Source organism: Aptenodytes patagonicus, chromosome 32 (genome assembly GCF_965638725.1).
Source record: "Aptenodytes patagonicus chromosome 32, bAptPat1.pri.cur, whole genome shotgun sequence".
Lineage (NCBI taxonomy): Eukaryota > Metazoa > Chordata > Aves > Sphenisciformes > Spheniscidae > Aptenodytes > Aptenodytes patagonicus.
In genome coordinates this window covers 74028-99929 of record NC_134980.1, presented here as the reverse complement: position 1 = coordinate 99929, position 25902 = coordinate 74028, and the positions used below count along the sequence as shown (strand labels likewise).

At 71.6% G+C, this 25902-nt stretch overlaps 4 protein-coding genes across 4 annotated transcripts; 1 reads left to right on the top strand and 3 right to left on the bottom strand.

Moving 5' to 3' along the window:
- Positions 1-5523: 5523 nt before the first annotated feature.
- FOSB (FosB proto-oncogene, AP-1 transcription factor subunit) lies at positions 5524-10008 on the bottom strand. The gene is given in 6 exon segments (XM_076360932.1): positions 5524-6000; positions 6978-7046; positions 7048-7085; positions 7194-7295; positions 7298-7487; positions 9099-10008. Coding segments are annotated over 6 exon segments (948 nt in total). The 5' UTR covers positions 9228-10008; the 3' UTR covers positions 5524-5580.
- Positions 10009-13607: 3599 nt separating this feature from the next.
- LOC143171826 (reticulon-2-like) lies at positions 13608-19170 on the bottom strand. The gene is made up of 7 exons (XM_076360916.1): positions 19077-19170; positions 18111-18318; positions 16805-16943; positions 16135-16204; positions 14321-14367; positions 14094-14152; positions 13608-13824 (listed from the first exon to the last, which is right to left on the bottom strand). The coding sequence occupies exons 1-7, from the start codon at positions 19087-19089 to the stop codon at positions 13782-13784; spliced, it is 579 nt and encodes a 192-aa protein (XP_076217031.1). The 5' UTR covers positions 19090-19170; the 3' UTR covers positions 13608-13781.
- A 198-nt stretch (positions 19171-19368) lies between these two features.
- On the bottom strand, positions 19369-21307 carry LOC143171825 (reticulon-2-like). The gene is made up of 4 exons (XM_076360915.1): positions 21203-21307; positions 20248-20292; positions 19736-20136; positions 19369-19406 (listed from the first exon to the last, which is right to left on the bottom strand). Exons 1-3 carry the CDS (start codon positions 21231-21233, stop codon positions 19982-19984), a joined length of 231 nt encoding a protein of 76 aa, XP_076217030.1. The 5' UTR covers positions 21234-21307; the 3' UTR covers positions 19369-19406; positions 19736-19981.
- An 885-nt stretch (positions 21308-22192) lies between these two features.
- LOC143171844 (vasodilator-stimulated phosphoprotein-like) lies at positions 22193-25778 on the top strand (the record flags this gene model as incomplete). Its single annotated transcript, XM_076360934.1, is given in 4 exon segments — positions 22193-22246; positions 23996-24167; positions 25462-25630; positions 25729-25778. Coding segments are annotated over 4 exon segments (396 nt in total), but the record flags the coding sequence as incomplete, so codon positions are not given.
- Positions 25779-25902: the final 124 nt, after the last annotated feature.

Genomic DNA, 25902 nt, shown 5'->3' with positions numbered 1-25902 from the left:
CAATGCTGTAAATTAACGCCGGAGCCAGCCCTCGTCCCTTGCTCTCGCTCCGGGTCTGCGTGCGTGGGGACAGGGGCCACCGGGCCACCTCGCGCGCGGGGGCTGGGGGGGCGCAGGGCTGTCCCCGTGTGGGAGCTGGTTCCTCGTGCGAGGCCGTGCGAGGCCCCGTCCCGCAGTGGCTGCTCCGGGGAGGGGAGGAAGGAAAGGGCCGCCGGTGCCTCGCCGGGAAGCCACCGCGGGGGGGGAGGACAGGGGGACACGACGGCGCTTCCCGACATGTGGGGGACACCCGTCCGGACCCCTACAGGTGGCAGGGTGTTGGGGACAGCATGGCTCGGCCAAGGGCAGGATCGGGCCCTGGGGGGGGGGGGGGGGTTGGGGGTGAAGCTATCCTGGCCGCGCTCCATCCCGCCCCACCCCGCCTCGGCGCCCGGATCCAGCGCCTCGTGGGACACCCTGTCCCCCCCCCACGCTGGTAAATGGGGGGGGGGGACACACAGGATACGGCCACCCCCATGTCCCTCCTGCCACCCGCCACCCCCAGAGCATCGTCACCCACTGCTGCCACGAGCTCATCGGGTCTCAGCACATCCTGGGGGGGCCATGGATGAGGCCACCGTGTGCCCCCCCCCCATGTCAAAAATAGGCGAGTGCCGGATCCGGCCAGGAAGGAGCGAGGGCTAAAAATAAGTGGCCCCGGCGCGGCCGCGGCGGGAGCGGGGCCAGGGTCATCGTCCCCCGTGCCGTGGGAAGGGGACGGCGGCGGCAGGGGCGGAAGCGGCAGCGTCAGGCGGGGGCGGCGGGAAGGGACGGGGAGACCTGGGGGGGGGGGGGACGGACAGGGGTGGCCCCTGCGCAGGCACGGGGCATGTGATGGCATGGGGGGGGGGGGGGGGTTGGCACAGGGATGGGACCGTGGCGACAGGGATGTCACCGTGCCCAGGCACATGGGGACAGGGATGGGACCATGCCCAGACACGTGGGAAGAAGGTTGTCACCATGTCTGGATGCATGGGGACAAGGATGGGACTATGCGGGGACACACGGGGACAGGGATGAGACCATGTCTGGACACACGGGGACAGGGATGTCACCATGCCCAGATAAATGGGGACAAGGATGTCACCGTGCACAGGCAAGGGGACCGTGCAGGGACACATGGGGACAGAGATGGGACCACACAGGGACACACGGGGATGGGTCTCACCTTGTAGAAAACACGTGGGGACAGGGATGTCACCGTGCAGGGACACAGGGGGACGCGGACCCGCGTTGTCCCCACGGTCCCCGAGTGCATCCCCGGGTGGGGGGGATGACGACACCCACCCCAGGGTGTGCCCAGTGCATCCTGGCGTGTCCCGGCGTGTCCCGTGTGCCAGCCCCGGTGTGAATCACCGGGCGCCTGACGTCAAGGCCTCGGGGGAAGGAAGGAAACACCCCCCCCACCCCCACCCCCACCCCCCGACAGCAGGGCCGGGGGGGCCAGGGGGACCCCCCCCAACCCGGCATGGCCAACACGGCCCCCCCATGGCACCCAGCTGGGCAGGGGACTCCCAGACTGGGCAAGGACTCCCTTAGACCGGGCAAGGACACCCCGAACGGGGCAGAGACCCCCCCAAACTGGGAAAAGACCCCCCCCCCCAGACTGGGCAGGGACCCCCCCAAACTGGGCAAGGACACCCCCAACTTGGGCATAGACCCCCTCCCAGCTGGGTAATATGCCCCCCAAAGTGGGGAAGGACCCCCCAGACTGGGCAAGGACCCCCCCAAACTGGGCAAGGACCCCCCCCGCCATCCCGCCCCCCCCCCCCCGTCACTTGGCGCTGGCTCCCCCTGGCGGCCACCTGCGGGGCTGCAGGCGCCGGGGCGTGGCTTGAGCTGTGGGGGCGTGGCTTGGGAAGGCGTGGTCCTTTTATAACCGCGGGGAAGGCCCGCCCATCTTTACAGTTGATTGGCAGGCGGGTGGGCCAAGGGGGAGACACCCCCCACAGGCTCCGCGTCCCCAAGGGGCTCCGACCCAGGGGCTCCGTGTCCCCCCGAAGCTCCCCGACCCACAGGCTCCGCGTCCCCAAGGGGCTCCGTGTCCCCCCAAAGCTCCCCGACCCACAGGCTCCGTGTCCCCCCGAAGCTCCCCGACCCACAGGCTCTGACCCAGGGGCTCCGTGTCCCCCCAAAGCTCCCCGACCCACAGGCTCCGTGTCCCCCCGAAGCTCCCCGACCCACAGGCTCTGACCCAGGGGCTCCGTGTCCCCCCGAAGCTACCCGACCCACAGGCTCCGCGTCCCCAAGGGGCTCCGACCCAGGGGCTCCATGTCCCCCCAAAGCTCCCCGACCCACAGGCTCTGACCCAGGGGCTCCGTGTCCCCCCAAAGCTCCCCGACCCACAGGCTCCATGTCACCAAGCGTCTCTGACCCAGGGGCTCTGTGTCCCCCCTGAAGCTCCCCAACCCACAGACTCCACGTCCCTAAGGGGCTCCAAGTCCCCCCGAAACTCTCCGACCCACAGGCTCCGCGTCTCCAAGGGGCTCTGACCGAGGGGATCCGTGTCCCCACGAAGCTCCCCGACCTGCAGGCTCCACATCCCCAAGGGGCTCCGACCCAGGGGCTCCGTGTCCCCCCAAAGCTCCCCGACCCAGGGGCTCCGTGTCCCCCTGAAGCTCCCCGACCCACAGGCTCCATGTCACCAAGGGGCTCTGACCCAGGGGCTCCGTGTCCCCCCTGAAGCTCCCCAACCCGCAGGCTCCACGTCCCTAAGGGGCTCCGAGTCCCCCCGAAACTCTCCGACCCACAGGCTCCGCATCCCCAAGGGGCTCCGTGTCCCCCCAAAGCTCCCCAACCCACAGGCTCTGACCCAGGGGCTCCGTGTCCCCCCAAAGCTCCCCAACCCACAGGCTCTGACCCAGGGGCTCCGTGTCCCCCCAAAGCTCCCCGACCCACAGGCTCCGTGTCCCCAAGGGGCTCCAACCCAGGGGCTCCGTGTCCCCCCGAAGCTCCCCGACCCACAGGCTCCACATCCCCAAGGGGCTCCGTGTCCCCCCAAAGCTCCCTGACCCACAGGCTCTGCGTCCCCAAGGGGCTCCGTGTCCCCCCAGAGCTCCCCGACCCACAGGCTCCGTGTCCCCAAGGGGCTCCAACCCAGGGGCTCCGTGTCCCCCCGAAGCTCCCCGACGACCCACAGGCTCCACGTCCCCAAGGGGCTCCGTGTCCCCCCAAAGCTCCCCAACCCACAGGCTCTGACCCAGGGGCTCTGTGTCCCCCCAAAGCTCCCCGACCCACAGGCTCCGTGTCCCCAAGGGGCTCCAACCCAGGGGCTCCGTGTCCCCCCGAAGCTCCCCGACCCACAGGCTCCACGTCCCCAAGGGGCTCCGTGTCCCCCCAAAGCTCCCTGACCCACAGGCTCCATGTCACCAAGGGGCTCTGACCCAGGGGCTCCGTGTCCCCCCAAAGCTCCCCAACCCGCAGGCTCCGTGTCCCCAAGGGGCTCCGAGTCCTCAGGAACCTTGGTCCCCACGGCTCCCGCTCCCTCAGGGACCCCTCACCCAAGGGCTCCCTGCGGCGCAGGCTCCGACATCTCCCTGGCTTCATCACCTTGGTGCTCCCCGTCCCTCTTTGTCCCCAAGGACTCCATGACCCTCAGCCCACATCCCCATGGCCTGGGGGAAGCTCCTCGACCCACGGCCTCCACGTCCCCAGAAGACCCCCGACCCGTTTCCTCCACGAGAACCCCTCGGTGGCCACGGGTCCCCACGTGGTGCCACCCCTCCAGCGAGAAAGAAGAGACAGGGGGGGCCGATCCGAAGCTGCTTTATTGGCCACGTTGGGATGGGTCGAGCGCAAACGCGGGGGGGGGGGGGGGGGGGGGGCGAGCCGGCCCCGAACAGTCACAAATACAGCACAGGCAATAATAATAATAATTAATAATAATAATAAAAAAATTAAACATCTCCCCGTGGGCTGGCAGCCCCACGCAACAAAAATATATATATAATATATAGAGAGAGGACAGAGTCAACGCTGGCGAAGCTTGGTCACGAGAGAGGGACGGCACGGGGTTGGGGACGCCGGAGCCACCGGCGGGACCCGTGCAGGGAGGGTAGACGGGGCAGAGCCGTTCACAGTTGGGTGGGGGACAAGCAGGATGGGAGCCCACGCAATGTTGTGGGTGCTGGAAAGGTCACCTGGAGGCCCAGCAGCAGCAGCGGGGCCGGGACCCCCGAGGGGGATGGGGACACGGAGCGTGGACACCATGGGGGGGGGGATGGCGATGGCACGTGGACATACACACACACACCCCCCCCAGGGTTGATGGAGATTTGGCAGGGGCACCTCCAGGGTGATGGAGGTGCTATAAGGACCCCATGGGATGGTGGAGACGCAGCACGGGCACCTCCAGGGTGACAGAGATGCTGCAAGGACCCCACGGGATGGCGCAACTATGGCCACAAACACCTCTAAGGTGATGAAGGCGCCACAAGGACTCTCCAAGGGAGATGGAGATGCGGCGTGGACACTCTAGGGTGAAGGAGATGCCACATGGACCCCACCCTGGGACGACGGAGACGACACAGACATCTCCAGTGTACAGAAACGACACGGGGACCTTCCTGGGGTGAGGGAGAGACAGCACGGACATCTCCAAAGGGATGGAGATGGCACAGGGGGACACCACCCCACCCCCAGGACAACAGAGATCAGGCACGGACACCTCTAAGGTGTCGTAGATGCCACAGGGACCTTCCTGGGGTGACTGAGGTTGGGCACGGACCTCTCCAAAGGGATGGAGATGCTGCATGAATCCCCATGGGATGATGGGGATCAGGGACAGACACCTCTTAAGGTGAGGGAGCCCACCACAGGGACATTCCCAGGGTGGTGGAAATCAGGCACAGGCATCTCCAAAGGGATGGAGATGCCGCATGAATCCCCATGGGATGATGGGGATCAGGGACAGACACCTCTTAAGGTGAGGGAGCCACCACAGGGACATTCCCAGGGTGGTGGAAATCAGGCACAGGCATCTCCAAAGGGATGGAGACGCTGCATAAAGCCCCATGGATGGTGTGGATCAGGCACGGACACCTCTAAGACAATGGAGATGACAAAGGGACCTTCCCAGGTGGATGGAAGTTGAGCAGGAACATCTCCAAAGCAATGGAAGATGCTGCGTAAAGCCCCATGGGACGACAGGGGATCGGGGACAGACACCTCTAAGGTGATGGAGACACCACAGGAACCTTCCCCGGGTGGTGGAAATTGGGCAGGAACATCTCAAAGGGATGGAGATGCTGCATGAACCCCCCATGGGATGATGGGGATCGGGGACAGACACCTCTAAAGCGGCCAGGGACACCGCAGGAACGATGGAGACATCACGGACCACCTCCAACATGCCAGCTCCATCGCTGACACCCCACATCCAGGCGCCAAAACTGCCCTTCAGCCTCACCAACACCTCAACCCCTGGGCCAACCGATCAAAAAAAAAAAAAAAGGGGGGGGGGGAAGAAAAGCCAAAAACCCACAAAAAAAGACCACCCGGGAGGGAGGAGGTGCCCATTTTTGGGGGGGGGGGGGACCCCGTTCACAACGCGAGGAGCGAGGGAGAATTCAAGGAGTCCGAGGACTGGTCGCTGCTGCTGCTCCGCTGATGCGAGGCTCCGCAGGTGGCTCCCTCTGGGTGGGTGAACACAAACGAAGACGTATAGGATGGGTTAGGTGGCCCCGAGGGGACCCCGGGTGTGAAGCAGCAGCTGGGGAAGGGGCCCTGGGCACTCGGCTGGAACGGACCCGGGGGTAGGAAGGCGACGGTCCCCGCCGGCTCTTCCTTGCCCAGGGTGCTCACCTCGACGGGGCCGGCACCCAAGGAGCCGACATCCTCAAAGGGGAGCTTGCAGGCGGGGGCGTGGGCCACCAGGACAAACTCCAGCCGTTCCTTCTCCTTCTGCAGCTCGGCAATCTCCGACTCCAGCTCGGCTTTCTCCTCCTCCAGCTGGTCCGTCTCCTGGGGTGGTGGGGGGGGTGGAGTGAGATGGGCTGCGGGGAACGCCACTGTCCCCCCCCACCACCCCAACCCTGGGGACATCACCCTCCCGTGGCCTCCAGGATGGGGTCGTTCCTCCCTCCAGCATCCCTGGGTGTCCATCTGTCCCCCTCTGATGTCCCCCGCTCCTGGGGATGGCATTGTCCCCCTCTGGCATCCCTGGGTGTCCATCTGTCCCCCTCTGATGTCCCCCGCTCCTGGGGATGGCATTGTCCCCCTCCGGCATCCCTGGGTGTCCATCTGTCCCCCTCTGATGTCCCCCGCTCTGGGGATGGCATTGTCCCCCTCTGGCATCCTGGGTGTCCATCTGTCCCCCTCTGATGTCCCCCGCTCCTGGGGATGGCATTGTCCCCCTCCGGCATCCCTGGGTGTCCATCTGTGCCTCTCTGATGTCCCCCGCCCCTGGGGACGGCATCCTCCTCCTCCAGCATCCTTGTGTCCTCCTCCCATGTCCCTGGCTCCTGGGACAGCATTGTCCCCCTCCAGCATCCCCAGGTCTCCATCTGTCACCCTCCCGATGTCCCCTGCTCCTGGAGACAGCATTGTCCGTCCCCCCCAGTGTCCCTCTACCATCTTCCCCTCTGATGTCCCCAGCTCCCAGGGATTATCATTGTCCCCTTCCAGTGTCCCTTGGTTCCGGGGACACCACTGTCCCCATTTAATGTCCCCATTCTGCTCCCATAGACATCAACCTGTCCCCTTCCAACGAGCCCAAGTCAACTGTCCCCTTCCAGTGTCCCCGTGGCCCTGGGGACACCACTGTCCCCAAACGTCCCCAGGGACCTGCCCTCATAGACATCAGCCCATCCCCCCTGTGATGTCCCCAGCCGCTGGGGACATCGCCATCACTCCACCACCCCAGGGAGCTGCCACTGTCCCCCTCGGACTCCCCCAGCTACGGCAACACCGCTGTCCCGAGCGTGCCCTCAAGCACTCACCGCCTGCAGCCGATCTGTCAGCTCCCGGCGCCGGTTACGGCACTTGGCTGCCGCCAACTTGTTCCTCTCCCCGCCGCACCCGGCGCTTCTCCTCTTCCTCGGCGTCAGCTGCCAGAGGGACGGGACCGTCAGTCGGCTGCCACCCATGTCCCCAAGACCCCACCACCCTCCGTGTCCCCTCCACCCACCCACCCACCCGGCGGACGGGGACGCCACTCACCGGCTCCTCACGGCTGCGCCGGGGCCGGGCACGGGTGGGACGTGCTGGCGGCGCCGCCGCCGGCCCCGTGGAGTATCCCATGCCCGGCGTGGAGTAGCTGGTCCCGGGAGGTCATAGGGATCGACGGGGGCAGTGTGGGGGGGGTGCGCCATGGGTGCCCCCAGGGGCTGCGACTGGGCCACCGAGGAGATGAGGGTGGGCTGCACCAGCCACTGCAGGTCCTGGCTGGTGGTGATGGCCGTCACCGTGGGCACGAAGGAGCCGGGCATGTCCCCCAGGCCGCTGCACTCCTGTGGAGATGGGGGGCGGGGGGGGGGGGGGGGGGAGAGTGTCAGATCCCGCACGGCAGCACCCACAGGTGGGCTGGCACCGCCACCTTCCCACCCTGCGTAAGGGCCTTGTGCCCCTGGCACCGCGTGCCGGAGCTCCCTGGCGCTGATGGGCAACGCCCTCGTGCCCCCGGGCAGCGACATGCAAGTCCTCCCCAGCACCGACGTGCAAGAGATCCCTGGCACCGATGCACGAGGCCTTGTGCCCCGGCACCGCGTGCAAGTCCTCCCTGGCACCGACGTGCAAGAGATCCCTGGCACCGATGCACGAGGCCCTCGTGCCCCCAGCACCGACGTGCAAGTCCTCCCTGGCACCGACGTTGCAAGAGATCCCTGGCACCGACGTGCAAGAGGCCCTCGTGCCCCCAGCACTGACGTGCAAGTTGCCCCTGGCACCAAGGTCAAGGAGGTCCCCAGTAGCGATGCACGAGGCCCTCGTGCCCCCCCGGCACCGACGTGCAAGAGCCCCCCGGCACCGATGCACGAGGCCCTTGTGCCCCCCCCCGGCACCGACGTGCAAGAGCCCCCCGGCACCGATGCACGAGGCCCTTGTGCCCCCCCGGGCACCGACGTGCAAGAGCCCCCCGGCACTGATGCACGAGGCCCTTGTGCCCCCCCGGCACCGACGTGCAAGAGCCCCCCGGCACCGATGCACGAGGCCCTCGTGCCCCCCCCCCGGCACCGACGTGCAAGAGCCCCCCGGCACTGACACATGATGCCCGCGTGCCCCCTGGCACCGACGTGCACGAGGGGTGCACCCAGCACCCAGCTCAGGGTGCCCCCGGCCCCCCCAGGGGTGCCCCTTCTGCCTCCAGCTGTCTGCAGCTGGCAGCACCCCCCCGGCTTTGCACCGGGACCGGCCCCCCCCGCTTTGCACCGGGACCGGCCCCCCCCCCCCGCTTTGCACCGGGACCTCGCACACTGCCGGGGCACCCTGAGGGCATTGGGGGGCACTGAGGGGACCCCCCCCCCCAAATCCCACATGGAACTGGGGGGGAGGCACTGACACCCCCTTCCCCCCCCTTTCCCGGTTGACCGGGACCTGGGGGCGTGTGTGCACCGCATCGCGCCCCCCCCCCCCCCCCCCCCCAATTTCCACGGGGGGAGGAGCTGAACCGACCACGGACCGGCTGGCCCCCGCTGGCACCGGGAGCCGGGGGGTGGGGATGCACTGAACGCCCCCCCCCCCAAGTTGCGCCAGGACCCGTTGCGGGTGGTGGGTGGGGGGGAGCATTAAGCCCCCCCCCCCCCCGGTTCACGCGTGGGGGGGGGGGGAGCCCCAACCACGCTCCCACCCGCCGCAGCAGCGCGCCGGAGCGGGGGCGTTGCCAATCAACGCGGTGGGCGTGGCCACGCAGTGAGGGGGCGTGTCCCCCACGCGCGTCTCCCTCCCCCCCCCCCCCCCCCCCCTTAGCAACAGGGGGCGGCCGCCGCGTTCCAAAATAAACCCGCGCGCGCCGTACGTGCGCCGCGTCATCACGGAGGGTTCCAACGCGTCACGCGTTTACGCACGACCCCGCCCCCTCGGCGCCGCTCGCCCGCCTCCCCCTGGCGGCCCGGCGCGGAGCTCACCTGCACGGCCGCCGCCGCCGCCGCCGGGCTCCCGAAGGAGTCGACCGAGGAGAGGTACTGGGACTCGGCCGAGGGCGAGGAGCTGCAGCGGGAACCCGAGTCGTAGTCACCGGGGAAGCCTTGGTACATGGCCCCGGGGGCGCGGGGGCCGCCCCGCCACGCCAAGGCTGCGGGTCAGGCTACCGGCATCCCGGTTTACCGAGCAACCCCCCCCCCCGCTCCTCTCTCTCCCCCTCGCCGGATTAGGGCGACGGTTTTGGCGGCCGGGGAGGGGGGGGGGAAGTCTGTCGGTGCAAGGGTCCCGGCTCCGGTCTGCCGTCCCGTGGGAAGTCGCGGTGCGCCGCTACGAGCCCCGGTGCGTCCGTCCCAGGCTCCGGTTCGCAGCTACAAAGGCTCGGTGCGCTGCTACAAGCTCCTACAAGCCCCGGTGCATCCGTCCCAGGCTCCGATGCGCCTCTGCAAGCCTCGGTTCAGCCGGTACAAAGCCCCGGTGCAGCCGTCCCAGGCTCCGGTTCGCCGCTATAAACCCCGGTGTATCCGTCCCAGGCTCCGGTTCTCCGGTACAAAGTCCCGGTGCGCCTCTACAAACCCCGGTGCATCCGTTCCCAGGCTCCGGTTCGCTGGTACAAAGTCCCGGTTCGCCGCTATAAGCCCCAGTACATCCGTTCCCAGGCTCCGGTTCTCCGGTGCAAAGTCCCAGTTGGCCGCTATAAGCTCCGGTAAATCCCTTCCCAGGCTCCGGTTCAGCCGCTACGAGCCCCGGTACATCCGCTCCCCGCTCCGCCGGTGCGAAGTGCCGGTGACGCTCCCGCCGCTTCCCCCGGTCTCCGCTTTTTATGAATGAACCGCTCACCGCCGCGCCGACGCTTTATGCGGCGGCGCCCCGCCCCTGCGCTGACGTCACGCCCGCTGCCGCCGCCGCTCCGGGACCCCCGGGACCCCCTCGACCCCGCAGCCGCCGTCGCTGCCGTTGCCGCCGCCGTTCTGCGGCCCCGGGAGCCGCCGCCGCCGTTAAGAGGCTCCGCGGCGGGCGGGGAACGGGGGGGATCCCTCGCCCCGCCCCTCCGGAGTTCCTGTGACGCAATTAGCCATATATGGGCTTGTCTCGGAGTGTTTGTTTGGTATCCTAGCAATGACGTCACAGGGAATCCCTTCGCCGCCGCCGCCGCCGCCGCCGCCGAAACGCGTATTAATAGAAACGGGCGCCGCGATTCTAGAAACGGCCTGAACCGTCCGGGGCGACGGCCCCGCACCCCCGGTAACCCCCCCCGGTAACCCCCCCGGTAACCTCCCCCCAACCCGGTGACACCCCCCCCCAACTCGGTAACCCCCCCGGTAACCTCCCCCCAACCCGGTGATACCCCCCCCCAACTCGGTAACCCCCCCGGTAACCCCCCCCCCAACCCGGTGACACCCCCCCCAACTCGGTAACCCCCCCGGTAACCCCCCCCCAACCCGGTGACACCCCCCCCAACTCGGTAACCCACCCGGTAACCCCCCCCCAACCCCGTAACCCCCCCCCCAACCCGGTGACACCCCCCCCCAACTCGGTAACCCCCCCGGTAACCCCCCCCTCAACCCGGTGACCCCCCCCCCCCCCCCCCCGGGACCCCTCCCCACCCAGCACGTGGCGCCGCGGCCCAAAGGACCGTCCCGGGGGTGGGAGGGTCCCGGTAGCGGGGTGGGCACGGGGACCGGACTGCAGGGCCTCGGTTCCGGAGCAATGGGAACCTCTCCCCCGGGGTGTTACCGGGACCGGGCAGAGAGTCACCGAGGGGGGGCCCGGGACCGGGGACCGGGGAACTTTCTCTTGGGGTGTTACCGGTACCGGCCTGCAGAGCACCGGGGGCTCCCGGTACCGGGGCAATGGGACCCCCTCCACCTCCGGGATGCCACCGGGGCTGGGATACAGAGCACCGGGGAGTCTCCGGTACCGGGTGGTGGCGCACCGGGGGGGGGGGGGTTCCCGGTATCGGGGTGCAGGGGCCATGATCCCCATACCCCGCGCTCCCGGGATGGGCACGGGGAGGGGGGCGGTCCCGGTATGGGGGCGTCGGCAACCAGAGCCCCCGGGGGGGCGCCCGGTCCCTTTACGGGACCGGGGCTGACACCGGAGGCTGATGTCACCGGCGGGAACCGGCGCTGAGTCACGGCGGGGCCACGGCGACCGGAGGGGCGGGGGGGGCAGTTCCCACGCCCCTTCATTCCTCCATTCATTCCTTCATGCCTCCATTCATTCATTCATTGATTCATTCACACCCCCCGTCATTCATTCATCCCCCGCCCTCAGCTCGAGGGGGCGGGGCCGGGGGGGGGGGTGTCGCAGCCCCGGTTGTCCCCGCCCCCCCCCCCGCTGCCCCCAGGCCGCGGGTGCCCCCAGTCCCGGTGCTCCCCGGTGTCCCCGGCCCCCGGGTGTCCCCAGCCTGGGGGGTCCGGCCCCGGTGCTTCTGGTCTCGGGTGCCCCCGGCCCCGGTGTCCCGGCCCAGTGCTCTCCGGTGCTCCTGCTGCCGGGTGGCCGCAGCCCCGGGGTCCCAACCGGGCTCTCCCCGGTGTCCCCAGCCCCTGTGTTCCTGTCCCCGGTGTCCCGGTCCCGGTGCCCCGGCCGGACTCTCTCCTGTGCGTGGGCCGCGGTGTCCCGGCCCCGGGGTCCGGGTCCCGGTCAGGCTCTCCCCGGTGTCCCGGCCCCGGGGTCCGGGTCCCGGTCGGGCTCTCCCCGGGGTCCCGGTCGGGGTCTCCCCGGGGTCCCGGCCCCGGGGTCCCGGTCGGGCTCTCCCCCGTGTCCCGGCCCCGGGGTCCCGGTCGGGCTCTCCCCCGGGTCCCGGTCGGGCTCTCCCCCGGGTCCCGGCCCCGGGGTCCCGGTCAGGCTCTCCCCGGGGCCCCGGTCGGGCTCTCCCCAGTGTCCCGGCCCCGGGGTCCGGGTCCCGGTCGGGCTCTCCCCCGGGTCCCGGTCGGGCTCTCCCCCGTGTCCCGGCCCTGGGGTCCCGGTCAGGCTCTCCCCCGGGGTCCCGGTCGGGCTCCCCCCGTGTCCCGGCCCCGGGGTCCCGGTCAGGCTCTCCCCGGGGTCTCTGTCGGGCTCTCCCCCGTGTCCCGGCCCCGGGGTCCCGGTCAGGCTCTCCCCGGAGTCCCGGTCGGGCTCCCCCCCGTGTCCCGGCCCCGGGGTCCCGGTCGGGCTCTCCCCCGGGTCCCGGTCGGGCTCTCCCCCGTGTCCCGGCCCCGGGGTCCCGGTCGGGCTCTCCCCCGGGGTCTCTGTCGGGCTCTCCCCCGTGTCCCGGCCCCGGGGTCCCGGTCGGGCTCCCCCCCGTGTCCCGGCCCCGGGGTCCCGGTCGGGCTCTCCCCCGTGTCCCGGCCCCGGGGTCCCGGTCAGGCTCTCCCCGGAGTCCCGGTCGGGCTCCCCCCCGTGTCCCGGCCCCGGGGTCCCGGTCGGGCTCTCCCCCGGGTCCCGGTCGGGCTCTCCCCCGTGTCCCGGCCCCGGGGTCCCGGTCGGGCTCTCCCCCGGGGTCTCTGTCGGGCTCTCCCCCGTGTCCCGGCCCCGGGGTCCCGGTCGGGCTCCCCCCCGTGTCCCGGCCCCGGGGTCCCGGTCGGGCTCTCCCCCGGGGTCTCTGTCGGGCTCCCCCCCGTGTCCCGGCCCCGGGGTCCCGGTCGGGCTCTCCCCCGGGGTCCCGGTCAGGCTCTCCCCGGGGTCCCGGTCGGGCTCTCCCCCGGGGTCTCTGTCGGGCTCTCCCCCGGGGTCCCGGTCAGGCTCTCCCCGGGGTCCCGGTCGGGCTCCCCCCGTGTCCTGGCCCCGGGGTCCCGGTCAGGCTCTCCCCGGGGTCCCGGTCGGGCTCTCCCCGGGGTCCCGGTCGGGCTCTCCCCCGTGTCCCGGCCCCGGGGTCCTGGTCAGGCTCTCCCCGGGGTCCCGGTCGGGCTCTCCCCGGGGTCCCATCCCCGCTCCCGGTGCCCCCGTCCCGTCCCGTCCCCACGTGCCGCCGCCGCGGCCGGAGTAAACACGGCGCGTGTCGCCCCGGCGACGGCGTTCCATGCCCCTGACGTCACCACGTCCGGCGTCCTTTGTTTACGTCGCGCGGCAACCGCCGTGCCCTTGGCAACGGGGGGGGGGGGCGGGGCGAGGCCGGCGGGGGCGGGGGCGGGGGCGGGGTCTGCGCCGCGGGGTTCCCGCGCGTTTCGCGGGGCGGCAGGGGACGCGGGGGGACACGGGGCGCCCCGGGGGGGACGGGGGGGGGGGACGACGACAAGGGGGGACCCAGGCGTCCGGGCTCCCCCATTCCCCGGCTGCTGGGTCGGCACAGTCCGACCCGGCTGCGGGGGTGGGGGGGTGGGGGGGGCGGTGCTAAAAATACCCGGGGGGGGGGGGGGGGGGTAACCCTAGTATCCCCCCCGTGTCCACTCGTGTCCCCTCACGGCCCCTTGTGCCCCGCTGTTGTCCCCCATAAGCCCCTGTCCCCATGTCACCCTGTGTCCCTCCCGTGTCCCCCCCACTCTCCCCTCGTCCCCTGCACAATCAAGCCCAGCTGTCACAAGAGTTTTTATTAAAGTGTGACACACCCCCCCCCACGCGGGGGGGGGGGGGGGGGGGGGAGGACACGGGGGACACAACACGACCCCTGCCCCCCTCGAGTGACACCCCCACGCAGGGTCACCCCCCACCCCCCCCCAGCTGTCACCTCGGGGGAGGACGGGGGGGGGTCACTGCGGCTTCACTTTGGCACTTGGGAGCTTGGCCTGGATCCTGGGGGCAGAGGGGAGTTGGGGGGGGATGGGGCACCCCAACCCCCCCCCCCCGGGGGCACCCCGAGACCCCCGAGGGCACCCCTGGGCTGGGGGTCCCCGAGAGGCAGGTTTGGGGTGCATGGGGTGGTTTTGGGGTGCCAGGATGGGGGCAGAGATGGGGTTGTCAGGGTGGGGGTGGTTTTGGGGTGCCCGGGGTGGTTTGGGGGGGGGGCGGTGGGTGGTTTTGGGGTGCCTGGGGCAGTTTTGGGGGGCAGGGGGTGCCCTCACCTGGCTCGGAGGTGACTCAGGTGGTTCCTCACCAGACTCACGTACTGGTCAATCTGGGCCTGGGGACATCGGGGACGTGGGGGGGCAATTGGGGACGTGGGGGTGCGGAGGGGTACCCCTCAACGCTCCCCAGACCCCCTGTGTCCCCCCCTGTCCCCAACCCTCTCCAGCCCCCATGTCCCCCCATGTCCCCCCATGTCCCCCCGTGTCCCCCCGTGTCCCCGTACCTGGTGGTGCCGGTAGAGCACGGGGAAGGTGAACGCGCAGATGACGCCTGGACAGGGAGTGCCACGTCAGGCCGGGCCCCTGCCCTGTCCCCTGTCCCTGTGCCATGCCCCCGTCCCCTCAAACCCCTGTCCCCATGCTCTGTCCCCATGGTGTCCCCCACCCCCATGCTGTCCCCATCCCTGTGCCATCCCCCTGTCCCCAGGCACTACTCTTGTCCCCTACACCTGCCCCCTTGTCCCCCAGCCATATTCACACCATGTCCCCTGTCCCCATGCCAGCCAGTGTCCCTGTGCCTGTCCGCAGGCCCCATCCCTGTGCCCTGTCCCCATCCCCTGTGCTCCGTCCCCCATCCCCTGTGCTCTGTCCCCTGTCCCCATGCCCCATCCCGTCCCTGTCCTGTGCCCCTGTCCCCATCCCATGTCCCTGTCCCCATGCCCATCCCATGTCCCTTATCTCCCATCCCTCTCCCGTGTCCCTGTCCCCATGCCCCATCCCTGTCCCATCCTCCATCCCCTGTGCCCTATCCCGTGTCCCTGTCCCCATGCCCCATCTCCTGTCTCGTCCCCATCCCACGTCCCTGTCCCCATACCACATGCCCATCCCCTGTCCTATCCCCATCCCACGTCCTTGTCCCTATCCCCTGTCCCTTGTCTCCCATGCCAATGCTCTGTCCCCATCCCCTGTTCCCGTTCCGTGTCCCCATCCCGTCCCCATCCCCGTGCCATCCCTGTGCCATCCCCTCCCCGTCCCCGTGCCGTCCTGTTCCCATCCCTGTGCCATCCCCTCCCCGTCCCCGTCCCCGTGCCGTCCCTGTTCCCATCCCTGTGCCATCCCCTCCCCGTCCCCGTCCCCCGTGCCGTCCCTGTTCCCATCCCCTGTGCCATCCCCTCCCCGTCCCCGTGCCGTCCCTGTTCCCATCCCTGTGCCATCCCGTCCCCGTCCCCGTGCCGTCCCTGTTCCCATCCCTGTGCCATCCCGTCCCCGTCCCCGTGCCATCCCTGTGCCATCCCGTCCCCGTCCCCGTGCCGTCCCTGTTCCATCCCTGTGCCATCCCCTCCCCGTCCCCGTGCCGTCCCTGTTCCCATCCCTGTGCCATCCCCTCCCCGTCCCCGTGCCATCCCTGTGCCATCCCGTCCCCGTCCCCGTGCCGTCCCTGTTCCCATCCCTGTGCCATCCCGTCCCCGTCCCCGTGCCGTCCCTGTTCCCATCCCTGTGCCATCCCCTCCCCGTCCCCGTGCCGTCCCTGTTCCCATCCCTGTGCCATCCCCTCCCCGTCCCCGTGCCGTCCCTGTTCCCATCCCTGTGCCATCCCCTCCCCGTCCCCGTCCCCGTGCCGTCCCTGTTCCCATCCCTGTGCCATCCCCTCCCCGTCCCCGTGCCGTCCCTGTTCCCATCCCTGTGCCATCCCCTCCCCGTCCCCGTCCCCGTGCCGTCCCTGTTCCCATCCCTGTGCCATCCCCTCCCCGTCCCCGTGCCGTCCCTGTTCCCATCCCTGTGCCATCCCCTCCCCGTCCCCCGTCCCCGTGCTGTCCCTGTTCCATCCCTGTGCCATCCTGTCCCCGTCCCCGTGCCGTCCCTGTTCCCATCCCTGTGCCATCCCCTCCCCGTCCCCGTGCCGTCCCTGTTCCCATCCCTGTGCCATCCCGTCCCCATCCCCGTGCCGTCCCTGTTCCCATCCCTGTGCCATCCCGTCCCCGTCCCCGTCCCCGTGCCGTCCCTGTTCCCATCCCTGTGCCATCCCGTCCCCGTCCCCATGCCGTCCCTGTTCCCATCCCTGTGCCATCCCGTCCCCGTCCCTGTCCCCGTGCCGTACCTGCTCCCAGCAGCGTCAGCCCGTTGCAGACGGCCCCCACGTAGGTCAGCAGGTAGAACAAGAAGGCGAACTGCGGCCAGAGTCGGGCGTCACGTCACCCTCGCCTCGGGTGACCCCCATGCCACCAGCGTCCTCGTGCCCCGTGTCCCCAGTACCCCCCGTGCCCTTGTGCCTGTGGGGCACCCCATGTCCCCCTGTCCCTCAGTGTCCTCCGTACCCCTGTGCCCCGGTGCCCCCATGCCCCCAGTGTCCTCCATGTCCCCCATGTCCCCTGTGCCCCCAATGTCCCCCACATCCCCCATGCCCCTGGTGTCCCCAATGCCCCCCATGCCCCCGGTGCCCCCTGTGTCCCCCACATCCCCCATGCCCCTGGTGTCCCCAATGCCCCCCATGCCCCGTGTCCCCCACATCCCCCATGCCCCTGGTGTCCCCAATGCCCCCCATGCCCCCAGTGCCCCCTGTGTCCCCCACATCCCCCATGCCCCTGGTGTCCCCAATGCCCCCCATGCCCCCAGTGCCCCCATGCCCTCATTGTCCTCCATTGTCCCCCACGCCCCCAGTGCCTCCATGCCCCCCAAGTCCCCATACCCCCAGTGTCCCCCATGCACTCAATGCTCCCCATGTCCCCCATGTCCCGTCCCCCCCCCCCCCCGCACAGGGTGACGGTCACCTTGAGGGACTCGGGGAGGCTGTGGACGAGGAAGAGGCGGGCGAGGGTGCGGGTGGCGGCGGTGAGGTGCCGGGCCAGGCGCCGGGCCCAGCGCTGCTGCTCCTCGGGGCTCAGCCCCACGGCTCCCTCCGGCTGCGCCCTGCAAGGGGACGGGGACAGATGGGCGGGGAGGGGGACCACAGGGACAGCAGGGACAGCTGCAGGGACGGGGATGGCAGGGACAGCCCGTGGTGAGGGGTTAGCAGGGACATGCCATGGGGTGGGGATGGGGACCGCAGGGACACCCCCTGTCATGGGATGGGTACGGCAGGGACACCCCATGGGATGGGGACAGGGATGGCAAGGACACCCCATGACATGGGGACAGGGACAGCAGGGCCACCTCATGCCGTGGGGACAGGGACAGCAGGGCCACCCAGGGCGAGGGGACAGGGATGGCAGGGCCACCCCATGCCATGGGGACAGGGACATCAGGGCCACCCAGGGCGAGGGGACAGGGATGACAGGGCCACCCCATGCCATGGGGACAGGGACAGCAGGGCCACCCAGGGCGAGGGGACAGGGATGAGAGGGCCACCCCATGCCATGGGGACAGGGACATCAGGGCCACCCAGGGCGAGGGGACAGGGATGACAGGGCCACCCCATGCCATGGGGACAGGGACATCAGGGCCACCCAGGGCGAGGGGACAGGGATGACAGGGCCACCCCATGCCATGGGGACAGGGACATCAGGGCCACCCAGGGCGAGGGGACAGGGATGACAGGGCCACCCCATGCCATGGGGACAGGGACATCAGGGCCACCCAGGGCGAGGGGACAGGGATGGCAGGGCCACCCCATGCCATGGGGACAGGGACATCAGGGCCACCCAGGGCGAGGGGACAGGGATGAGAGGGCCACCCCCATGCCATAGGGACAGGGACATCAGGGCCATCCAGGGCGAGGGGACAGGGATGGCAGGGCCACCCCATGCCATGGAGACAGGGACAGCAGGGACACCTCGTGCCGTGGGGATAGGGATGGCAGGAACACTCTGGGATGGGGACAGGGATGGCGTGGACATCTCATGCCGTGGGGACAGGGATGACAGGGCCACCCCATGCCATGGGGACAGGGACAGCAGGGCCACCCAGGGCGAGGGGACAGGGACGGCAGGGCCACCCCACAGGGACAGGGACGGCATGGGCACCCTGTGCCACAGGGACGGCGGTGCCACCCCACGCCGTGGGGATGGTGACAGGCAGGGGATGGCACCGGGAGGGTGATGGTGACGGCCCCGTGAGGGTCCCCAGCGTGGCACTCACCGGCAGGGCTGCTCGGGCGGGTGCCGGCGCAGCGCCCGCAGGGCGGCGCGGTGCAGGCGCAGGGGCAAGGTGATGCCCAGCACGGCCAGCGCCCCGTAGGCACCCACGCTGACGGCGCTGAACCGCGCCAGGCACCCCAGGGTGCCCAGCGTCCCCACCAGCGCCAGCGCCGACCGCCCCGGCGCCCGCCAGTACAGCAGCTCCCACACTGCGGGGACACCGCGCTGCGCCCAGGGCTCCCGGTGCCACCCCGTGCTCCCAGTACCCCCCCAGACCCCCCAGTGCCTCCCAGTACCCCCTCCAGAGCCCCTCCAGTGCTCCCAGTGCCCCCCAGTGCCTTCTCCAGGGCCCCCCCCCCCAGTATCCCCTCCAGTCCCCCAGGGCTCCTCTAGTGCTCCCAGTACCCCCCCCAGACCCCCCAGTGCCTCCCAGTACCCCCTCCAGAGCCCCTCTAGTGCTCCCAGTGCCCCCCCCAGACCCCCAGTGCCTCCCAGTACCCCCTCCAGAGCCCCTCCAGTGCTCCCAGTGCCCCCCCCCAGACCCCCCAGTGCCTCCCAGTACCCCCTCCAGAGCCCCTCCAGTGCTCCCAGTGCCCCCCACTGCCTTCTCCAGGGCCCCCCCCCAGTATCCCCTCCAGTCCCCCAGGGCCCCTCTAGCGCTCCCAGAGCCCCCCCAGTGCTCCCCAGTGCCTCCCAGTACCCCCCCCCGAGCCCCCCGGGTGCTCCCCAGCGTCCCCGCAGTGCCTCCCCCAGTGCCCCCCCCCCCCAGTATCCCCCCGAGCCCCCCAGCGCCTCCCAGTATCCCTCTTCCAGAGCTCCCTGGGTGCTCCAGAGCCCCCATGCCCCCCCCTCCCCCCCCAGCACCCAGCTGTCCCCACCCCGAGTGACAGCCCCAGGTGCCGGGAAGGGGAGCACCCCCCCCCCCACCCCGGGGTGCCCCCCCCCCGGGGCGCCCCCCGCACCCAACCTTGGCCCTCCATGGCTCCCGCGGGTGCTGCTGGGGGGGGACGACACGGCTTTGGGGGGGGGGATCACCCCTATTTTTAGCCGCCAATCCCCGCGCGGACGCCGGGGTCCCACCCTGCAACCGGACGCCTGGGTGCCCCCCCCCCCCCCGCGCAGTGCCCCGAGGCCCTGATTGGCCGCTCACCCAGGACATCGGCTCCCGGCGGGCTCGGTGATTGGCCGGGAGGGGCCCGGGGGCGGCTCCGGGATTGGGGAGGGGCCTGGGGGGGGCGCGGGGGGGGAGGGCGCGGGGCGCCCCCTGCGGGCGGGGCGGGGCCCGCGGGCGCTGCTGCTGCGGGGAAAGGGGGGGGGGGGGGAGTGGGGGGTCAGGGGCCTGCGGGGGGGGCCCGCAGCAGTGTCCCAGGACCCACATGGGTCCGAGCCCCCCCGGGAACCCCCGTTGCACGGAGACCCCCTCGGGACCCCCCCCCCGTGGCCCCCAGCCACCCCTTGGGTACTCTGCGAACCCCCCGTGACCCCCAGCCCCCCCCCCAGGGTGCCCGGGACACCCCGTCCATGGCCCCGAGCTGCCCTTCAGCGACTCCCATCACGCCGAACTGCCCCCCCCCCCCCCCCGGGACCTCCATCACCCCGAGCCCCCCCCCCATGACCCCCCCATACCCAGGCTCATCGGGGTCTCCTCAGCCTCAGGACCCCCCCAGCTCTGGCAGGGCCCCCCCCACCTCCGGCTGCCCCTCAGGAGGGGCCGGGGGCTCCTCGGGACGCTTGGGGGGGGGCCTGGCAGCCAAGCGGGAGTCCGGCCCCCGGGGGGACCCCGGGGGGGGCCCCGAGCTCAGGCGGGGGGGGCGTCCCCGACGGGAGTCTCGGCGACAGCGGGGTCCCGGCTCATTGGGGGGACCCCCCCCCCTAAAGGCAATGTAGGAGAAGGTGAGCTCCCGGGGGGGTCCCCGGGGTCCCCCCCCCCGCCGCCGTCGCCCCATCTTCGTCCTCATCCTCCTCTTCCTCCTCGGGGGGCTCCGGTGCCACCTGCAGCTCGGGGAAATCCGACTCCTCATTGCCACCTTGGGGGGGGGGGGGATTTGGGAGGATCAAGGGGGGGGTCGGGGCACCCTCATGTCCCCCCCCTCCCCAAAGTTGCACCCCAAAATGGGGGGGAGCTCGGCCCTGCTCACCCTCCGTGGAGTCCGGCGTGGTGGAGGCCGTGGATGGAGCCTCTTCTGGAGGGGGGCAGAGGGGCTGGGGGAGCGTGCCCCCCCCCCCCCCCCCGCAGGACTCGGGTCCCCCCAGTGCACGGTGCTCCCCCAAACCTGCTCCTACCCTCCCAGTCCCTATGCCCCCCGCCCCCGTTACCCTCCCCGGACACGCCCTGCCCCGGTGCCCCGTCCCCTGTGTCCCTGCCCCCCGCTACTCCTGGTGCCTCCATCCCCGGACTCTCCCGGGGCCCCATCCCGGGTACCCCCATCTCCAGCCACTCCCGGTACCCGCATCCCCGGTGTCCCCATCCCTGGTCCCTCCTCGTACCCCCATCTCCGGTGCCCTCATCCCCGGTTCCCCCATCCCCAGCCGCTCCCGGTGCCCCCATCCCCGGTCCCTCCATCCCGGTTCCCTCATCCCCGGTGCCCCCATCCGCGGCCACTCCCGGTGCCTCCACCCCCGTGCCTCCGTCCCCAGTCCCTCCCGGTGCCCCCATCCCCGGTGCCCCCATCCCGGTGCCCCCATCCCCGGTGCCCCCATCTCCGGTACCCCCCTCCCCAGCCGCTCCCGGTGCCTCCTTCCCCAGTAACCCCATCCCCGGTGCCTCCATCCCCGGCCCCTCCCAGCGCCCCATCTCCGGTACCCTCATCCCGGTTCCCTCATCCCCGGCCATCCCCGGTGCCCCATCCCCGGTGCCTCCATCCCCGGCCCCTCCCGGTGCCGCCGCCCCGGATACCTCCGTCCCGGACCCTCCCTGTTCCCCGTCCCCGGTGTCTCCACCCCCGGTGCTGCCATCCCCGGTGCCTCCATCCCCGGCCCCTCCCAGCGCCCCGTCTCCGGCACCCCCATCCCGGTTCCCTCATCCCCGGCGCCTCCATCCCCGGCCCCTCCCGGTGCCGCCGCCCCTCCCCGGTCCCCGGTGCCGGTGCGTACTGCAGTGGGCGAAGCCCAGGACCTGCCCCATGGCGGCGGCCCCCGCATGGGGCTCCCGGTTGCCCTCGGCCCCGTTGCCCCCGGGCCGGCCCCGCCGCGCATCACCGCGGCGCCATGGCGGGGCCCGCGGCGGCGGCGGCGGCGGACAAAGGGCGGCGGCGGCGGCGGCGGCGGCGGCGGCGGCGGCGGGGGGGGCGGGGCGGGGCGGCGGCGGGCGGGGCTCGGGGCGGGGCCGCACCGGAGAGCCGGGAACCGGGCACCGACACCAGGCACCGGCACCGGATACCGGGCACCGGGGCACTGGGATCTGGCACCGGGCGCCGGAGCACCCCCGTACCCCCCGGAGTCCCCAGGACCCCCCAGAGCCCTCCCAGTACCTTCAAGCCCCCCCCCCCAGTATGCCCCAGTGCCGCCCAGTACCTGTCAAAGTCCCCCAGCACCCTCCCGGAGCCCCCCCGTGCTCCCCAGGGCCCCCCTCCTGACCTCCCAGTGCCCCCAGTATGGCCTCAGAGCCCCCCATTGCCCTCCCAGAGCCCCCCGGTATCTCCCAGTGCCCCCAGTCCCCTCCCGGAGCCCCCCGGTACCTCCCAGAGCCCCCAGTCCCCTCCCAGAGCCCCCCCGGTACCTCCCGGAGGCCCCCGGTACCTCCCAGAGCCCCCCGGTACCTCCCAGAGCCCCCCCGGTACGTCCCGGAGCCCCCGGTACCTCCCGGAGCCCCCAGTCCCCGGAACTGGAGAGTTTTGGGGGACACCGGGTGGACACTGGGGGGGGGGGGGGGGGGGCGGGGGACGACGACTGGGAGGGCACTGGGGGTACCGGGCACCCGCCCCTCCTCGGTGCGGCTCACCCGGAGCCGTTGCCCTTTTAAGAAGGCGGGGACCACTCCGCCGCCGTTACCGGGAGGGGAGGAGCCTCGCGGGGGGGGGGGCGGAGCGGGGCGTGGCCGCGGGCCGGGACCGGCCGGTCCTTCCCCCCCCCCCCCCGCCGCCGCCACCGGAAGGGCCCGGCCCGGCCCCAGCGCGTCGCCGCCGCTGCCAGCATGAGGTGAGCGGCCGGGGCGGGGGGCACCGGGAATATTGGGCAGTGGGGCACCGGGGAGCACCGGGAATACTGGAAGCTGGCGCTGGGGACGCTGGGCAGCACCGGGAACTGGCACCGGAGGGTACCGGGAGCACTGGGGGTACCGCAAAGCACCGGGAGCCCTGGGGAGCACCGGGACCTGGCACCGGGAGCACCGGGAATTACCAGGAACTGACACTGGGAGTTTGCACCGGGGGCACTGGGAGAACCGGGGAGCACCGGGAACTGGTACCGGGAGCACTGGGAGTATCGGGAATGCACCGGGAGCTGGCACCGGGGGCTGGCACTGGGGGGCACCGGAGGCTGGCTCTGGGGGCACCGGGAAGCACCGGGAGCGGGCACTGGGGGCACCAGGAAGCACCGGGAGCGGGCACCGGGAAGCACCGGGAGCGGGCACTGGGGGCACCGGGAAGCACCGGGAGCGGGCACCGGGAAGCACCGGGAGCTGGCAGTGGGGGGCAGGGGAGCTGGCACCGGGGACACCGGGAAGCACCGGGCGCGGGCACCGGGAAGCACCGGGCGCTGGCACTGGGGCACCGGGAAGCACCGGGAAGCACCGGGCGCGGGCACCGGAAGCACCGGGCGCTGGCAGTGGGGGGCAGGGGGAGCGGGCACCGGGAAGCACCGGGAGCGGGCACTGGGGGCACCGGGAAGCACCGGGAGCGGGCACCGGGAAGCACCGGGAGCGGGCACCGGGAAGCACCGGGCGCTGGCAGTGGGGGGCAGGGGGAGCGGGCACCGGGGGCACCGGGAAGCACCGGGAGCGGGCACCGGGAAGCACCGGGAGCGGGCACTGGGGGCACCGGGAAGCACCGGGAGCGGGCACCGGGAAGCACCGGGCGCTGGCACTGGGGGCACCGGGAGCCGCCCCGGTGATGGGTGGGACCCGGGGGGTGTTTGTGTGTGTGACAGCGGGACACCCGGCCCGTGGGCACCCCTCCCCACGGGTGCTGCCCCCCCCCCCCCCCCCCGCCGCCTCAGTTTCCCCGTGGGGGTGTTCAGGTCGGTCCTACATAAACACAGGCCCCCCCCTACCCACCCCCACCCCCCCACCCGGATGTCCCGGGGAGGGGGAGGGGCAGCGCTCGGACGCCCGGGTCCTCTCCGCACCCTAAGGAAATGGGGGAGGGGCAGGGCCCGGACGCCTGGGTTCCCCGTGGAGAAGAGGAAGGAAAAAGGGGGGGCCGGGGGGGTGTTGGGGTGCGCTTGTGGTTTGGGTGCTCGGGGGGGGGGGGGGGGGGGCAGCGCCCCGTGGGTTGCCCCACGGCTGGTCCTGGGGGTGCCTCACGTATTGGGGTGCCCCATGCCCGGTCCTGGGGTCTCCCCCACGCCAGAGGGTCCCCGCACGTGGGGGTCCCCAACCTTGGGGTCCCTGCCGCCCAGGGTTTACCCATGTGTGGAGGGGTATCCCCACCCAGGAGGGCCCCGCACCCAGGGGGTCCCAAACCCGAGGGGTCCCTGTAAAGGGGGGGGTCCCACACCCAGGGTGTCCCCGAGCTGGGGGGTCCGGCACCCCGGGGGTCCCCAGATCCCCGTACCAGCAGCCCCTGCACCCGGGGGGGGGGGGGGGTGACCATGCTGGGGGGTCCTGCACCCAGAGGGTCACGCCCTGTGGGGGGGGGGTGCCCACGCCAGGGGGTCCCACCCCGTGGGGAGATGCCCATACCGGGGTGGGGGTGTGGGTGCCCACCCAGCGTTGCCCCCCCCCCGCAGTGAGATGGTGCTGTGCAGCGCCCGGGCAGCGGTGCTGCTCTACGACGACACCCACAAGCAGTGGGTGGCGGCGGGGGGGGGTCCCCAGACCGTCAGCTGTGTCCAGCTCTACCACCACCCCGGCGCCAACGCCTTCCGCCTGGTGGGGCGCAAGATGCAGCCGGACCAGCAGGTGAGGGTGCCCGGTGGGCACCCATGGGTGCGGGGGGGGGGCTATGGGGTAATGCTGGGCGCGGGGGTCCCATGGGGGTAGGGGTTATGGGGGAACCCTGGGCATGGGGGGGGATATGGGGCACCCATGGGTGCGGGGGGGGGGGGCTACGGGGCGTCTGCGGGTGCAGGAGGAGCTACGGAGCAATGCTAAGTATGGGGGGGGTGTCTGTGGGGCACCCATGGGTGCTGTAGAGACTGTGGGGCAATGCTAGGCATGGGAGGGCTCTATGTGGCACCCATGGGTGCGGGGGGGGGGGGGGGGCAAAGGGGCAGCCCTGAGCGTGGAGGACTACAGGGTAACGCTGAAGATGGGAGGGGCTATGGGGCACCCATGGGTGCGGGGGGGGGGTGGCTCTGGGGTAATGCTGGGCGCGGGGGTCCCATGGGGGTAGGGGTTATGGGGGAACCCTGGGCATGGGGGGGGATATGGGGCACCCATGGGTGCGGGGGGGGGGGGCTACGGGGCGTCTGCGGGTGCAGGAGGAGCTACGGAGCAATGCTAAGTATGGGGGGGGTGTCTGTGGGGCACCCATGGGTGCTGTAGAGACTGTGGGGCAATGCTAGGCATGGGAGGGCTCTATGTGGCACCCATGGGTGCGGGGGGGGGGGGGCAAAGGGGCAGCCCTGAGCGTGGAGGACTACAGGGTAACGCTGAAGATGGGAGGGGCTATGGGGCACCCATGGGTGCGGGGGGGGGGGTGGCTCTGGGGTAATGCTGGGCGCGGGGGTCCCATGGGGGTAGGGGTTATGGGGGAACCCTGGGCATGGGGGGGGATATGGGGCACCCATGGGTGCGGGGGGGGGGGCTACGGGGCGTCTGCGGGTGCAGGAGGAGCTACGGAGCAATGCTAAGTATGGGGGGGGGGGGTCTGTGGGGCACCCATGGGTGCTGTAGAGACTGTGGGGCAATGCTAGGCATGGGAGGGCTCTATGTGGCACCCATGGGTGCGGGAGGGACTATGGGGCAATGCTAAGCATGGGGGGGCTCTGTAGGGGACCCATGGATATGGGGGGGGGCTCTGTGGGGGACCCATGGGTGCAGGAGGCCCTGCGCGTCAACGCTGGGCATAGGGTGAACGTGGGGCACCCCTGGGTGCAGGAGGGGCTACGGGGCACCGCAAAGCACGGAGATGCTCTGTGGGGCACCCATGGGTATGGGGGGGGGCTCTGTGGGCCACCCCTGGGTGCGGGGGGGGGGGCTGGGGGCACCTCTGGGTGCGGGGCTGCCCCCCCACGCCTGCGGGTGCCCGCAGGTGGTGCTGAACTGCCCGCTGGGGCGGGGGCTGCGCTACAGCCAGGCCACCCCCCAGTTCCACCAGTGGCGGGAGGCCCGCCGGGTCTGGGGGCTCAGCTTCGGGGCCCCCCGCGAGGCCGCCCTATTTGCCGCCGCTGTCCTGAAGGCCCTGCGGGCGCTGGAGGAGGGTGAGTATTGGGGGGGGGGGGAGTGGGGGTGTCACTGGGGGCACTCATGGGGGGGCCCGACCCCATGGTCTTGCCTTGTGTCTCCCCCCCCTGCCCAGGCACCCCGCTGTCCTGGCCGGACCCCGATGGTTCGGCTCCGGAGGAGCCCCGAGCAGCAGGAGAGGTGGGGGACCCCCAAATTGGGGGTGCTGGGGGGGGGGGGCACCATGATGGGGTGCTGGGGGAACCCCATGCCTTGGGGGGGACTGTGGGTGCTGGGAGGGGGGGGGGGT

Excerpts from the sequence above, each read along its gene's own strand:
- LOC143171825 (XM_076360915.1), bottom strand. The coding sequence starts at position 21,233 with ATGGGGCAGGTCCTGGGCTTCGCCCACTGCA. Across the intron at positions 20,293-21,202 it reads CCTGGGCTTCGCCCACTGCA|AAGAGGCTCCATCCACGGCC; the intron begins GTACGCACCGGC and ends GCCCCCCTCCAG. Across the intron at positions 20,137-20,247 it reads CACGCCGGACTCCACGGAGG|GTGGCAATGAGGAGTCGGAT; the intron begins GTGAGCAGGGCC and ends CCCCCCCCCAAG.
- LOC143171826 (XM_076360916.1), bottom strand. Across the intron at positions 16,205-16,804 it reads GCCTCCCCGAGTCCCTCAAG|TTCGCCTTCTTGTTCTACCT; the intron begins GTGACCGTCACC and ends CTCTGGCCGCAG. Across the intron at positions 14,368-16,134 it reads GCTGACGCTGCTGGGAGCAG|GCGTCATCTGCGCGTTCACC; the intron begins GTACGGCACGGG and ends CTCCCTGTCCAG.